The following is a 16,530-nucleotide window of genomic DNA, read 5'->3' on the forward strand; positions in this document are numbered from 1 at the left end:
TCCCTGGTAGGTCTGATCTCCATAGCTAATGTCCCGGTCTAATATAACATACATTAACCCAATAAGCTCCAGGGAGCCATAGGGGCTCGCCCAGAAAATGGTGTTTCATTACATTCAACGCTGGTTTTCTGGGGGGGAGCCCCATCGACTCCCGGAGCTATCCCAGGCTGATATGCTAATGTCAGACTTTGGCATCAGTCATGTGTATGGAGTTCTTAAACCTACTGGGGACCACAGCCAGAACCGGGCCCCCTCAGAGAGGCAAGGAGAGCAATGGCCTATAGAAGCCCCCGTGTGGTTGGAAGCATTCTATGTCTGCCATCGACCGGAACAGGCACCCAGAAAGGTAAGCGCCTCAAAACAAACCCCTATTCTGGTTAAAATTGCTACCAAAAGCCGAACTAGTGGATAGAACTCCCCAACAGAAAACAAGCAAACTAGTGTGACGTCTCACGCCGCCGCGCCGCTTTCTGCGCAGCTTCCCCCCTCCCCGGGAGGGGTAAGGGGGAGCCCCAGACCCTCCACGCCGGCTACCCACACCTCAGTTCTTGAGGCTGATGCTATAGGCGAAGGTCGTGTGCTCTGGCTCCGGTGTCGCTACAGCACTGTGCTTTGCGTGTGGTGTTTGTTTTTGTGGGTGCGAGAGCCAGGAGTTATCTTCAGTACTCGGGCTGCCTGCGCCTAGGGCTGCCTTCCCTAGGTGCCCTGTAAGTACTGCCCTTGGGGCTTGGGGCCACCTTCCACAGGCTCCTCGGGGTCTGCCTCTACTGGTCCGTTTTACCTTTTCGTTTTTTCGGCCGCCTGTTGGGCTCTTGGGTGTTCTGTTCTCCCTTGTTACTGGCAGGTAAGAGGCAGTTTGCACTGGTAGGGGCGCAGGGTGCTGCACAGCTTGTATTCCCGACATAGCGGCCGGCTCTGTTCCTTGGAGTTTCCTGTCCTCTTGTGGGGGTTTTGTTTCTCTTTTTCTTTTTGCCTGGTGGGGGGTTCTGTCCTATTATTACATTCGATTTTGCCCTTCCACGGTTCTCCTCGGTGGCGCCCCCTGCTAGGTCCCCGTGGGGGACCCTAGGAATCCCCTAGGGGGCACGTGGGTCCGATATATGTGACCCCGGAGTCCCCGCTCGCTGTAATTACCTAAGTGTAGTTACAGGATGAGAGCTACGCTCTTGGTGTCCCGTCTTCCCAGCACTCTTTGTCATATAACGCTTTGAAACTACTGACGGTCTTGGCCTCCACCACCTTCTCACCTAACTTGTTCCAACCATCTACCACTCTGTTTGTGAAAGTGAATTTTCTTATATTTCTTCGGCATCTGTGTTTAGCTAGTTTATATCTATGACCTCTTGTTCTTAAAGTTCCAGGTCTCAGGAAATCTTCCCTATCATTTTAATCAATTCCTGTTACTATTTTGTATCTAGTGATCATATCACCTCTTTTTCTTCTGTCTTCTAGTTTTGGCATATTTAATGCCTCTAACCTCTCCTTGTAGCTCTTGCCCTTCAGTTCTGGGAGTCACTTAGTAGCATGTCTTTGCATCTTTTCCAGTTTGTTGATCTGCTTCTTAACACTTTCGCGCTCTCGGCGCTAAAAAAAAAACAATACCCCAGATGCTTTCGGCACTTTGCGCGCCTACGCGGTAAGACCGAAAAAGTGTACACTCTTTTGACTGTCCTGACAATAATTGAAGGCGCACGTATTTAAATTTGGTATCACTGTGTTCACAATGAAATTGTCTATAAGAGCATACCTATAAAATGCCGCCCAAGCATAAGGAGTATCAACACCAAATAAAAAACTATGCAGATCACTCGCCGAGAGCGCCAAACAGCAACAAAATGTTTCCACTCTCTTAATGGTTGCGAAGCCTACAGTTGTCCTACATCGCTAATTTTGGTATCATTGGAATCGCAATAAAATTCTCTACACGGACATATGCATATGAATGTTTAATATAGGTAATTGCCCACCCGCAAGAGTGTGTGAAGTGGAGAGTAGTTAGCCGCGAGCGCACTGGCGAAAACACAGGGGGGAAATCATGCTTGGAAAGTTTATACGTTTCCTGACCCTACTTTTCTATGTACGTATTTCTTTTTTATACCAATGTGTTCGCAATAAAATTTTCTATAAGATGAACTGTATAACATTTGTACAAAGCATGTGTAAGAGAAGCGCCAAATATAGAACCACGTCGCTCAGTATGCGTTCGCGGCAGAAACGAACGCATTGTTTTCGTTCGTTTGATGTTTGTCATGTTTATACTTGTTGAAACATTTTATAATTTGTATGACAGTGATCGCAGTAAAATTCCCTACACAGACATATACATAACACATACAAATATTTCCCATGTGTTGGATATATCAATGGCTAAAGGGAACCCACTGCCACACGCTCGCCACACCCCCAAACATACTTTGTGTATTTTTTTTTTTACTCATAGAAGTTTATGTGATATAATATTCATTCTGGTACCAAAAAATTCGCAAATAAATTCTCTACAAAACAAAAGTATCCCCATCCATTTCGGTTAAAAAATGGAATTTATAGAAATATTTTTTCGATTGACGAGAAAAATAGGCAGTTATGCGGAATCGTAAGAAAAAACAGCGACGAGTTATCTCTAATCTAAAGCGCGAAAGTGTTAAGATATGGGCACCACACAACCGCTGCATATTCTAGCTTTGGCCTAACAAAAGTCGTGAACAATTTCTTTAGTATATCGCCATCCATGTATTTAAAAGCAATTCTGAAGTTAGAAAGCGTGGCATAGGCTCCTCACACAATATTCTTTATGTGGACCCTCAGGTGATAGTTTTCTATCTAGAACCACCCCTAGATCTCTTTCTTTATCAGAATTCTTTAAAGATTTCTCACATAATATATAGTTTGTGTGGGGTCTATGTTCTCCAATTCCACATTCCATAACATGGCATTTATTAACATTAAATTCCATTTGCCAAGTGGTGCTCCATATACTTATTTTGTCCAGGTCATCTTGGAGGGCATGACAATCATCTATGTTTCTTATCCTTCCTATTATCTTAGCATCATCAGCAAACATGTTCATATAATTCTGTATACCAACTGGTAGGTCATTTATGTAGACAATAAACATCACTGGTGCAAGAACTGAACCCTGTGGTACTCCACTTGTGACATCTCTCCAGTCCGATACATTGCCTCTGATCACAACCCTCATTTTTGTATCAGTCAGAAAATTTTTCATCCATGTTAGAAGCTTACCTGTCACCCCTCCAATATTTTCCAGTTTCCAGAACAACCTCTTATGTGGAACTCTTTCGAAAGCCTTTTTTAGGTCCAGGTAGATGCAGTCAACCCAACCATCTCTTTCCTGTAATATCTCTGTTGCTCGATCATAGAAACTGAGTAAATTCGATACACAGGATCTTCCAGATCGAAAACCATACTGTCTGTCTGATATATCATTTCTCTGCAGGTGTTCTACCCATTTAGTTTTAATTATTTTTTCCAATATTTTGACTATTACACTTGTCAATGATACCAGTCTATAATTAAGGGGGTCTTCCCTGCTTCCACTTTTGTAGATTGGAACTATGTTAGCCTTTTTCCACACATCAGCTACAACTCCTGTAAACAGGGATGCCTGAAAAATCAGTTGAAGAGGAATGCTGAGCTCAGGTGCACATTCTCTCAGAACCCATGGTGAAACTCCATCTGGACCAACTGCTTTGTTCTTATTTAGCTCCTTGAGCATTTTTTCCACTTCGTCTCTAGACACCTCTATGTGCTCTATGTTGTTCTCTGGAATTCTTATTGTATCTGGTTCCCTGAAGATTTCATTTTGTACAAACACACTTTGGAACTTTTCGTTTAATGTTTCACACATTTCCTTTTCATTTTCCGTGAATCTATTTCCCATTTTCAACCTCTGAATTATTAAACAACAAATTACCTGCAATTTGTTGTTTATAAATTTATAGAATAGACCTGGTTCTGTTTTACATTTGTCTGCAATCCCTTTTCAAAATTTCTTTCTGCCTCTCTCCTCACTGCCGTGTAGTTGTTTCTCGCATCTTTGTATCGCTGGTATGTTTGGGGGTTCGGCCTCTTCCTGTATTGATTCCATTTTTGTGTCTTTTGGTCTCTGGCCCTCTCGCAATTTCTGTTGAACCAATCCTGTTTCCTAGTTCTGCATCTCTGTTTTGGTATAAATTTTTTTGTGCCTTTATCATATATTTCACAAAACTTGACATAGATCTCATTCACTTCCTTGCCTAGCAACAAGTCTGTCCAATTATACTCACTAAAAAAAATTCTAAGGTTGCCATAATGTCCTCTCCTAAAGTCAGGTTTTTCAATTTCATCAACTATCATATTTTCTTCCAGATTATAACACATTGCATACTTTATTCCCAAAAAGACATGGTCACTTTTACCCAAGGGAGGAAGGTACTGAATGTCAAATATTTCTTCCTCCTTCCTGGTAAATATCAAATCTAGCATGGAGGGAACGTCCCCTTCCCTCATCCTCGTAGCTTGTTTAACATGTTGATACAAGAATGTTTCCAGGATGAGGTCTACAAATTTACAGGTCCAAAAATCTTCTGTTTTAGCTTCATATGCTTCCCAGTCTATTGATTTCAAGTTGAAGTCGCCGACTATCAACAGTCGTGAACTATCGTTATCCGCTCTCGCTATGATCTCTCTCATTATTGTTATAAGACCTTCTCGTTTACTATCTAGCTCCTCCTTTGACCATGTACTGCTTGGCGGTGGACTATATGCATTTATGATCATTAGCTTATCATCCTCATGGCAGATCTCTAGTGCTATTATGTCAACTTCTTGTGGATTGGCAGTCATTATTTCCTTCACCTTTAGGTGTTCTTTCACCAGCACAGCAACGCCACCACCTCTCCTAATTTTTCTGTCCCGTCTCCAAAATGAGTAGCCCCTTGGGAATATGACCTTATTTAAAATAACATCTTCAAGTTTTGTCTCCGTGTGTGCAACAATGTCTGGTGTCTGCAGCTGTATTACATCACTTAACTCCAGTATCTTCGATCTTACTCCATCTATGTTGGTGTATGCAATCTTCAGGAACTTGTTCCCCCTATTCTTATTTTTCACTCCCCCTCTCTCTAATGATTTTGTTGGTTTGCCTTTATGTACCACTTTACTGGTCTGCCTACCCCTATCACTTTGTAGAAAAAAAAATTGATTTCTTCTTCATTCCTGCTCTCATTTAAACGTTTTGCCTCTGCTAGGTTCAGTTTCAGCTTCTCTCTATCTTCTTTTGAAAGATCTCGTCTTAACGACCACACTTTCCCATCCTCATCACTTTGTAATTTTCTAGCATTCCTTAGTACTTCTTTCATCTGTTTGGCACCATTTAGGGTGATCCTCAAAGGTCGATCTTTCCCTTTTACATATCTGCCTATTCTCCTGTAGTCGCACACATTCTCTATGGTTATAAGACCTTCCACGAGGCCAACAATTTTATCTACTACTTTTGCTTCTTCTACAGCTCTTTCTGACCTAGATGTTATCTCCTTTTCTTTGCAGCCAAAAATTATCAGGGACTTACTCCGATCAACTGTGTTTTGCACCAACTTCGGGTTAGATGCCAATTCTTTTCTCACTTCCAGCCTAATGTTTGTTTTATCTTGGTTGCTGCAGTGTTTGGCTTCCTTTACTGCTTCTTCAAATTTTTCCTTCTCCTTGGCCACTTGTGCATAGGTGAGTTGCATATCTTTCTTGCACTGTTCTATTCCCTGTGTAATTTCCTCCATCTGTGCTGACAAAAACTGTGTCTCCTGTTGAATTTCCTTACCTAACCTATTGTAGTCATTTATGTTTAAATTTACTTTAACTTCTTCCAAAGCTATTTTTAAGAGTTTATTTTCTTCTTCCATAGCTTTGCAATTTGTTTCCAATTGATTCTTATTCTTGCGCAAGTCTTTCACTAAACCCTCAAGACATACAACTTTGCTATTTAAATGGTCATTACTTTCTTTCAATTTACTAATCATTTCTACATGAGAGGTCACTATATTATCTAATTTTACCAACTTGTTGTATAGACTGGTTATATCAATGCTTTCTTCACTGAATCCAGCAAAATCAAACTCTGTTTTGTATTTCCTCTTGCCAGCGGCCATCTTGAATATTCTTCTCAACACTGGAAACACTAGGGCAACTTTTTCTCATCCAATTTTTCACTTCCCTTGGCACATTTCTGCTATCTCACTTATTTTTCAAAAGCACTATACCTTTATGTTGTCTGGGACACCACTCGCTATCATCATCCTGTACTACAATACTTAGGATTGTTGAAATATGCTGGAGCTCCTCTTGTCTGCCTCTTGGGAAAGAACTTGGGATATGGATCCTGTGTGCGAGTTTGAGGGTTGCTCAGTCCCCTTGTCTCAGGGTGACCCTCATTGTTTTTGCCTCTGCCACACTGCCTGTTGGGTCAGTGATACTTTCGACCCCGAGTCCTGTGAGTGTTGCTGCTTGCTTGTGACTCAATTTACCCAATCCTCTGATGATTCTCTTCGGGTACAGGCGACGCGTGCGTTCCAGTCTAGGTTTCATCTGTTGCAACGCGCTCGGTTGGTTGCTCACCCGGATGCCCTGGGGCTGCCCCGCTTTGCTTTTCGAGACCCGGACTTAGGGGTGGGGGTCGCTTCGATCCTGGTTCAGTCCGCACCTCCTCGTCCTTCCCCTTCTGTTCGTGCTGGTCCCCCCTCTGCTTCCGGCCCCGAAGCGTCTGAGGGTTTCGGGGTCGGAGCAGGGGTTACTTGATCTCGAGACTCAGGCAGCTTCGGGGGTGCTTCTTCTGGGGGGGACGGCAGAGGCATTCGAGTCTTGTCTCCTGGCCGAAGCTTCTGGGTCTGACCAGTTGGCCCCCCTTCCTCCAGCTTTTCCAGCTGCTCCGTCCTTGTCTTGTGGGGTCGGGGCTTGGGGAGAGGACTTGACCTCAGGTCCTGTGGTGAAGGACCTCGAGGCTGGGGAGGGGCTGACTTGGGGGCCTTGGGGCCCGCTGGACTCCACCTGGGTTTTTCTTCCCTCTAAGCCGGGCTTATTGTTACAAGGAGTGGGGTTTTCTTTTCCCCCCCTCTGCGTACAAGTTGGATTTGGTGTCGGCCCCTCCCCGAGTTCGGTTCCGTGTTCCCCCGGGTACATCGGTTCCGTCTTTCCGGAGGTTTTCGGCTTATCTCATCCAACTTGGTGTGGTGCAGGCGGCCTTTGCAGCTTACCTCCTGCGTGACCCGGATTATGCCTTGGAAATGGATCCGCCCGAGTTCAGGTTTGGGACTTCGTTCCCTTTCTGGCTCCGTTACGAGGTTCCGGAGTCTTCCTGGCTAGCGGACTGCCCCTTGTTTGTTCTGGATTCCTGGCATTCCTTCTGTCGTTCCTGCACGCTGGAGTGGCGGGAAGCTTCCACGGTGCTTCAGGTTTTCCTGGGGAGCGATCTTGAGTACCTGAATGAGTGCTTGTTTGCCTCTGCCCTTCCCCACGATGTGGGCGTTATTCAGCTCCATGTGCAGGTTCCTACCCTTTCGGCGATGCTCATTGCGGAGGACTTGCGCGCCCGGGGCCTTTTGGCTTCGGCCTTGCGGTTCTTTTCCCTCCTGGAGCTGTCCTTGGATTGGCTCGTGGAGGATGTGAAGACACTTGGGTCCATCCCGGGGTTCGGCACCGTGTCCTCAGCTGCACGTTCGTCGGCTGCCTTGTTGAAGCTGTTCACGGCGATTTTGAGGGATGCGGTTTCCCTGTTTTATGCTTCCCGTCTCGCGTGTCGGCAGACGGTGCTGGGTTCCTCCATGGAATTTGCTTGGGCTCTGGCTCTTAGGCATTCTTCACCTTTTTGTTCTCTTCTGTTTGAGGAGTCGGCCGTGGCGCAGTTTATTCAGGCTGCGTCAGCGGCTTGTCGTCCGATGTCGGACTTGTTGGTTTTCCGGGGGTCCCGGGGTGGGTCTTCCCGGAAGGGTCGTGCCAGGGCTCGGGGTTCCTCTCGACGAGGTAGGCCTCTGGTGTCAGGTTCGGGTTCGGCTCCTACTTCGGACCCTCCCTCGTTTGGTTGGCACGGTGTTCGTTCTGTGCGGGGTTCTGGGTCTCGTAAGGGTCGCTGGCCTTTTCGCGGTTTGTCCCATTGATGGGGCGATGGGGGGCGGCTTGCGGTGTTCGCCTGCGCCTGGTCCCACGATTCGTGGGCCTTTCGGGTCGTGTCTGGCGGCCTGCGGTGGTGTTGGGTGGCCCCTCCCCTCTTGGGGAGGTTGGGGGTTGGCAGGGGAGGTTTCTTCCCCTGCGCTTTGTCGAGTCGTCTTGGAGTGGGTATGCTTGGGCGTCGTCGAAACGACGTCGTCCCTCAGATGGGTTAATCGTCTGTTTCCGGTTCCGAAATGGGACTGTGCGGACCTGCGGTTCATTCTGGACTTGTCTCGTCTGAACCCCTGGGTTCATTGCCCCTCCTTTCGGATGACTACGCTGTCTCAGGTTCGGCTCCTCTTGGAGCCAGGCGCTTGGATGGTGTCCCTGGACCTCCGGGACGTTTATTGGCATGTCCCGATTCATCTGGGGTTCAGGGACTGGCTCGGTTTTGTTGTGGGGCATCAGAGTTACTGCTTTCGTTGTCTCCCGTTCGGGTTGAACCTGGCACCTCGCGTGTTCACGCGCCTTACACGGGTTGTGGTGGCTTGTTTGCATCTCCTAGGTGTTAGGTGTTGGCCTACCTCGACGACTGGCTGGTTTGGGCTCCCAGCCGGTCAGCTTGCTTGCTAGTCAGGGATTTGGTTCTTTCCCAGCTCGCCGGGTTCGGGTTCTTGGTGAACTGGAGGAATTCCCATCTGGTTCCCTCTCAGGTTCGGACTTGGCTGGGTCTCGTTTGGGACTCTCGAACCGCCTCCTTGTCTCTCCATCCGGAGTCTCTCCTGCGGCTGCGGTCCTGCCTTCGTCTGTTTCTGGTGGGCCCTCGGGTCACCCGGTGGTTGCTCAAGGGGCTGTGTGGGAGCCTGAACTTCGCAATGGTGGTCTACCCGCTGGGTCGGGTTTGGCTTCGTCAGCTGTTCTGGTTCCTTCAGGGTCCCCCCTTCCGCCTCTCTCGCGATCGCAGAGTTCCACCCCCGGGGGCCTTGCGTCGGTTGCTGCGTCACCAGCTTCCTCTTCCGGTTTTTCGGGGTTCAGTGCCTTGGCGCCTACCCAAGCCTTCGCTCGATGTGTACACGGATGCGTCGTCTCTCGGCTGGGATTTTGTGACCAGTGCTCACCAGGCCGGCCAGGGGCGTTGGGATCCGTCCTTCCGTCAAGCTCACAGCACAGTGCGGGAGTTCGCGGCAGTGTGGTTCGCTCTTGGGAGGATTCAGGTGGCCCACGGATCGACGATTCGGCTCCATTCGGACTGCTCTCCGGTGGTTCATTTCCTGAACCGCGGGGGTTCGATATGGTCCTTGTCTCTTTGGGGTTGGTCGCTACGGGTGACTCATCTGCTGAGTTCTCGGGGTTTGGCTCTCCTGGCGGTTCACGTACAGGGAGTGTCCAACGTCTTGGCCGACGCCCTGTCTCGCTTCGTTCCCCTCTCCACAGAGTGGACGGTCGACGACGAGTCCTTCCATTGGCTTTGCCAGATGTTCGGGTGCCCAGAGGTGGACCTCTTCGCGTCTGCGTGGTCGCGGCATCTTCCCGTTTATGCGGCACCCTTCCCCGATCGCAAGGTCGGCGGGGTCAATGCCTTTTGGCTAGACTAGTCGAGGTGGGGGTTCCTGTACCTCATTCCCCCAGTTCGGCTGTTGCTCCAGGTCCTGACTCGCTTAGAGACTTACCAGGGGAGAGTTGTCCTTCTGGCCCCTTGGTGGCCGGCCCAGCCTTGGTTTCAGGCGCTGGTTGCTCGGTGTCCGAACCCGAGGGTTTTCCCGCGGCTCCGCCTCTTTCAGCAGATCGAGCCGGTACGTCACGTGGCTGGTTCGATCTTCTCCTCGAGTCTTCGCGTATGGGTTTTTTGACTCGAGTTTATCATCATCTCTATGGTGATCAGGTGGCTTCCTTGTTGGTGTCCCACCTGAGGGCTTCTTCTCGGTGGCAGTATGAAGTTTCCTGGCGGTCCTTCTGTTTCATTTTGCATCTTCGTCGTGTTAGTTCCTTGTCTGTTCGGGTGGTCTTGTCCTTTCTCTCTTGGTTGTTTCAGGACCATCATCTTATGCCAAACACTGTCGCCTCATATCGTGCGGCGCTGGCAGAGCCGCTTCAGCTTGCTTTCAGTATCGATGTTACGTCTGCGCCGTTTCGCAAGCTGTATCGTGCGTTGTTTCACCTCCAGCCTGCTCATGCTCCGCCTGAGCCGTCCTGGTCCTTGGACAGAGTGCTCGCCTCCTCATTTCGTTGTGGCCCCTTTGGTCCAGGATTGTTTTTCCAAGGCTCTTTTCTTGTTGGCTTTGGCCTCTGAGGGTCAGGTAGGGGAGCTTCATGCTCTCCTCCGGCGCAGGGGTTTCTGCTCTTTTGGTCGTGGAGATTGTTTTGTTCGCTTGCAGCCGTCTCCTTCTTTTCTGGCGAAGAATGAGACTGCTGCGTTCCGGAGGGGTCCGTGGGTGGTTGATGCTTGGTTGGTCAAGCCGGGGGTGCATCATGTTTTGTGTCCGGTTGCGGCGCTTTGCTGTTATTTGTGCGCCACGGCTTCTGTGTCCGGGGACGCGCTGTGGGTTGATCCAGTTTCCCTTCTTCCCTGTTCACGGGTTCGGGTCTCCCTGGTAGTCCGTAGGGTTATTAAGTCCAGCCAGCCTGCGGTCTATCCCTGTGCCCATGACGTTCGTAAGTTCGCGGCTCTTGCTGCCTATATATGCCTATGGGAATATGTCTTGGTCTGATATTCGGGCGCGGGAATTTTGGCGGTCGAACAGGGTCCTGGCTGCTCGTTACCTTGTGAATGAAACGGTAATGAAACGCCATTTTCTGGGTGAGTCCCGGAGGCTCCCCGGCATCCCTTCCTCCCTCCGGTCGGCGGTTTTTTCGCATTTTTGACATCCAGCCTCAAGAACTGAGGTGTGGGTAGCCGGCGTGGAGGGTCTGGGGCTCGCCATTCCCCCTCCCAGGGAGGGGGGAGCTGCGCAGACAGCGGTGCGGCGGCGTGAAACGTCACACTAGTTTGCTTGTTTTCTGTTGGGGAGTTCTATCCACTAGTTTGGCTTTTGGTAGCAATTTTAACCAGAATAGGGGTTTGTTTTGAGGCGCTTACCTTTCTGGGTGCCTGTTCCGGTCGATGGCAGACATAGAATGCTTCCAACCACACGGGGGCTTCTATAGGCCATTGCTCCCCTTGCCTCTCTGAGGAGGCCAGGTTCTGGCCGTGGTCCCCGGTAGGCCTAAGAACTACATACACATGACTGATGCCAAAGTCTGACATTAGCATATCAGCCTGGGATAGCTCCGGGGAGCCTCCGGGACTCACCCAGAAAATGGCGTTTCATTACATTCGACGCTGGTTTTTTGGGTGTGTGGAACGGATTAATTCAATTTACATTATTTGTTATGGGAAAATTTGTTTTGTTTCACGAACTTTCGATGTACGAACCATCTCTTGGAACGGAATAAATTCATTAACCAAGATGCCACTGTGTGTCCATTTATTGCGGGAAATTTCTTTAGTGTGTGAAATTATGTTTTATTAGAGGACTTTATTCATAACATCTTATACTATTGGTTTCAACTGTAATGTAATGCAAATTTAACATTGTTAATATTGTATAAGTAAGATTTGGTTAGTATATATATTTAGAACCTCTGGTTTTCTCATCAGGCCACCCACTCTGAAGAAAGATCATTCTTATGTGAGGTGTGTGGAGCCTCATTCAAAACTCGCTCTGTCCAGAGGAATCATGTTCAAACTATACATCGACGTCCACGTGCATTTACCTGCCCAGCTTGTGAAAAAAAATTTAACACAAAGTTTGCTTTACGTCGTCATATGAAGCAACATGATACAAAGTAAGTTAGACTTGAATCTGTTACAACTGAATTAAAGTAAACAAGTACAAGAGACTTAATTGATAATGAATTCGGTATCTCTTGTAAGGATACCTTATACAGTGTAATTAGTTTTGGTATGTTTTCTGAGGAAAATGACAAGGTCATTCTCTAAAGCACAAGCATAGTTGCCTCTGGATACAATCAACAATAGGCAGGCAGGTCGACATTCTACACTGATTTTGCATTGAACCTTTCAAACTATTATTAGTTCATTGTCCCAATTAGTTCATATTGGTTATAAGAAGACTCTAAGGAATACTAAATCTAGCACAGAATGTAAACAGAAAATTGCTTACTATAAAACTCCAAACCTTGTACTAAGTGCAACTTGACAACAGGTATTGAACATAACATAAGAATAAAGATAACTGCAGAAAGCCTATTGGCCCATACGAGGCAGCTCCTGTTTATCACCACCCAATCCCACTCATATACATGTCCAAACCACATTTGAAACAATCAAGGAACCCCCACCTTCACTACGTTAAGTGGTAATTGGTTCCACAAATCAACAACCCTATTACCACACCAGTATTTACCCAAGTCTTTCCTAAATCTAAACTTATCCAATTTATACCCCATTGTTTTGTGTTCATTCTTGTGTTGATACTTGTAATACCCTATTAATATCCCCTTTGTTATGACCATTCATCCACTTGTACACCTCTATCATGTCACCCCTAATTTTCTGGGGGGAGCCCCTTCGGCTACCCGGAACTATCCAGGCTGAATGGATATGTATAACTTTCTAGCATCAATCAATGCATGGAGTTCTTGCCTACTGGGGACCACAAGCCAGAACCTGGCCCCCCTCTTGAGAGGCATGAGGAGCAGTGGCCTATAGAGACCCCCCTATGATTGGGAGCATTCTATGTCTGCCATCGACCAGGATAGGCATCCAGAAAGGTAGGCTCCCCAAAACAAACCCCCTATTCTGGTAAACTATTGCGACCGAAGACCGAACAGGTGGACAGAACTCCTCAAACAAAAATTAGATAACCATCATGATGTCATCATGTTGCCGCGCCGCCGTCTGCGCAACCCCCCCCCCCCCCCTTCCCCGGGAGGGAAGGGGGGAGCCCCAGACCCAACCGCCGGCGACCCAACCATCAGTTCTCAGGCTGATGGGATCTGGTGCGGTCGTGCCTCTGGCTCCTGTTTGCAGTTGCAGTTTTGTGCCTTGTTGTGTGACTGTCCCTTCCGGTGGTGTGTGGGCCTGGAGTATTATTCCACGGTGCTCGGGCTGCATGCGCCTAGGGCTATCTTCCCTAGGTGCCCTGTAAGTACTGCCCTTGGGGCTTAAGGCCACCTTCCCTGGGTTGCCTTGGGGTCTACCTCCGCTGTGCCGTGTACTGCTTGGTACTTGGCCGCCCTTGGGGTCAGCTGGGGTTTTTCTTGCCCTTGTTTGTCTCTGGGTAGGGGGTAGTTTTCGTCACTGGCAGGGGCGCTGGGTAATGCACAGCTAGTTTTCACCATTAACAGCGACCAGCTCTGTTCCTCTCGGGTACGTTGTCCTCTTGCGGGGTTTTTCTTTTGTTTTTGTTTTCACCTGGTGGGGGGGTCTGCCTGTTTGGGGAGGGGTTGGCTTGGGGGTCTTGGGCCCCATTGGACCCTGCCTGGGTTTTTCTACCCTCTGAGCAGGGCGTGGTGTTACAGGGAGAGGGGTTCTTTTTCACTCCCTTCGCGTACGAATTGGATTTGGTGTCCACCCCTCCCCGGGTTCGGTTCCGTGATCCCGAGGGTTCTTCGGTTCTGTCTTTCCAGAGCTTTCCAGCTTCCAGTGTTTCGTCTTCGGAGGTGCGGGAGGCCTTGGCGGCTTACCTCTTGTGTGACCCGGATTATGCTTTCATGATGGATCCGCGTTCCTTCCTGTACGGATCCCCTGGTTCGTGCTGGTTTTCGTTATGAAGTTCCGGAGTCATCCTGGTTGGCAGACTGTCCTCTCTTTTCATTAGAGGCTTGGCACACGTTTTGTCGGTCCCACGCGCATGAGTGGCGAGAGATTTCTTTGGCGTTGCAGATTTTCCTGGGGGGCGCTTTCGAGCATCTAAATGCTTGTTTGTTCGCTCCTGCCCTTCCGCGGGATGTTGGTGTCGTGCAGCTTCACGTGCAGGTTCCTTCCCTCTCGACTGCCTTGATTGCGGAGGATTTGAGGAGTCGTGGCCTGCTTGCTTTGGCTCTGCGTTTCTTTTTCCCTCCTTGAGCTGTCTTCGGATTGGCTCGAGTTGGATGTGGGAGCGCTTGGGGCCTCTGCTGGGTCCGGTGCGCTGCCCTCTGCTGTGCGGGCGTCGTCTGCTTTGTTGAAGCTCTTCGCGCCCATCCTGCGTGATGCGGTTTCGCGGTTCTATGTTTCTCGCCTCGCATGTCGTCAGGCGGTGCTGGCTTCCTCCTTGGAGTTCACCTGGGCCCTGGCTCTTCGTTTGTCCTCGCCCTTTTGTCCATTGCTGTTTGTGGAGTCTGCTGTGGGGGCAGTATCTGCAGGCGGCCTCGGTCAGTTGTCGGCCTATGTCTGAGTTGTTGTTGCTCCGGGGGGCTCGCAGGGGGCCTTCCCGTTACGGTCGTGCCAAGGCTTGGGGGTCTTTTCGTCGGGGTAGGCTTTTGGTGCCAGATTCGGGGCTGGCGGTGCCTTCGGTTCCGGCTGTAGCTGGACGGAGTGGGGTCCGCCCTGTTTGCTGCCTTGGTTCTCACAAGGCACGTCGGCCCTTTTGCGGTTCGTTCCATTGACGGGGCGATGGGGGGGGGGGGGGCAGCTCGCCCAGTTTGACCACGCCTGGTCCCACGATTTATGGGCTTTTCGGGTCGTTTCGTGCGGCCTGTGGTGGCGTTGGGTGGCTCTTCCTCCCTCGGGGGGTTTGGGGCTGGTGGGGCAGGCCTCTTCTCCTGCGCTCTGTCGGGTCATCTCGGAGTGGGTTCGCTCCCATCCCAGGAAGCGAACCCACTCCGGATGGGACAGGAAGTCCTATCTGGTTCCCTCTCAGGTTCGGTCTTGGCTATGTCTGGTTTGGGACACTCGCGCTGCTTCCTTGTCTCTTCTTCCGGCGGCTCTTGCGCCTACGGTCCCGCCTTCGCCCGTTTCTGAAGGGTTCCCGGGTCATGATGCGGTTGCTCGAGGGTTTGTGCGGGAGCCTGAACTTTGCCATGATGGTCTACCCGCCGGGTCGGGTGTGGCTTCATCAGCTGTTCTGGTTCCTTCGGAGGCGGACCCCTTCCACTTCTCTCACGATCGTTGGGTTCGACTTCCAGGGGCTTTGCGTCAATTGCTGCGTCGCTGGCTTCCTCTTCGGGTTTTTCGGGGTTCGGTGCCTTGGCGCCTTCCCGAGCCCTCGCTCGATGTGTACACGGACGCGTCGTCTCTTGGCTAAGGTTTTGTGACCAGTGCTCACCAGGCCGGCCAGGGGCAGTGGGGTCTGTCCTTCCGTCGGGCTCACAGCACGGTGCGGGAGTTCACGGCGGTGTGGATGTCGTTCCGGAGGATTTGAGTCGCTCGCAGATCGATGGTCAGGCTCCATTCGGACTGCTCCCCGGTGGTTCATTGTTTGAACCGCTGGGGTTCGATGCGATCCTTGGCTCTTTGGGGCTGGTCGCTTCGGGTGACTCGTCAGCTGAGTTCTCGGGGTTTGGCTCTCCTGGCGGTTCATATCCAGGGGGTGTCCAACGTCCTGGCGTACAGCCTGTCCATGTTCCATCCCCTTTCCACGGAATGGACAGTCGATGCCGACTCCTTCAGTTGGCTGTGCCGGATGTTCGGGACTCCGGAAATGGATCTCTTCGCGTCGGCGTGGTCGAGGCATCTCCCAGTTTACGTGGCGCCCTTTCCCGACTGCGAAGCCATCGGGGTCAACACCTTCAGGCAGGACTGGGCGAGGTGGGGTTACCTGTACCTCTTTTTCCCCGGTTCCGCTGTTGCTCCAGGTCCTGACTCGTTTGGAGTCTTACCGAGGTCATGTTGTCCTTCTGGCTCCTTGGTGGCTGGCCCAGCCTTGGTTTCAGGTGCTGCTTGCTCAGTGTCCAAACCCGAGGGTCTTCCCGCAGCTCCGCCTCTTTCAGCAGATCGGTCCAGCCTTGTACGAGGCTGGTTCCATCTTCTCCTCGAGTCTTCACGTCTGGTGTTTTTGACTTCGGTTTATCAGTCCTTGTATGGTGCGCAGGTGGCTTCTTTGTTGGTCTCCCACCTGCGTGCTTCGTCTCAGCGACAGTATGAGGTTTCCTGGCGGTCCTTCCGGTTTTTCCTATCACTGCGTCGGTGTTCTTCGGTCTTTGATAGGGTTGTTCTGTCCTTTCTCTCTTGGTTGTTTCAGGATCGTCATATTATGCCGAATACTGTCGCTTCGTATTGTGCGGCATTGGCGGAGCCGCTTCAGCTTGCTTTCAGTGTTGATGTTACTTCCGCCCCGTTTCGCAAGTTGTCTCATGTGTAGTATCACCTCCGGCCTGCTCATGCTCCGCCTGAGCCGTCTTGGTCTTTGGACCGCGGTTGGACTCGTTTTGGTCTTTGGACTCGTTTTTCTCTTTGCCTCGGTTTGTTGT

At 50.1% G+C, this 16,530-nt stretch overlaps 1 protein-coding gene across 1 annotated transcript in view; it reads left to right on the forward strand.

The window, feature by feature from the left end:
• The window catches only part of LOC123770247 (uncharacterized), a 206,576-nt gene that overhangs the window by 123,970 nt on the left and 66,076 nt on the right, over positions 1 to 16,530 (forward strand). The window contains 1 exon segment of the mRNA XM_069339627.1: positions 11,774 to 11,961. Coding sequence (XP_069195728.1) covers positions 11,774 to 11,961 — 188 coding nt within the window.

Source organism: Procambarus clarkii, chromosome 42 (assembly GCF_040958095.1).
Source record: "Procambarus clarkii isolate CNS0578487 chromosome 42, FALCON_Pclarkii_2.0, whole genome shotgun sequence".
Classification (NCBI taxonomy): domain Eukaryota; kingdom Metazoa; phylum Arthropoda; class Malacostraca; order Decapoda; family Cambaridae; genus Procambarus; species Procambarus clarkii.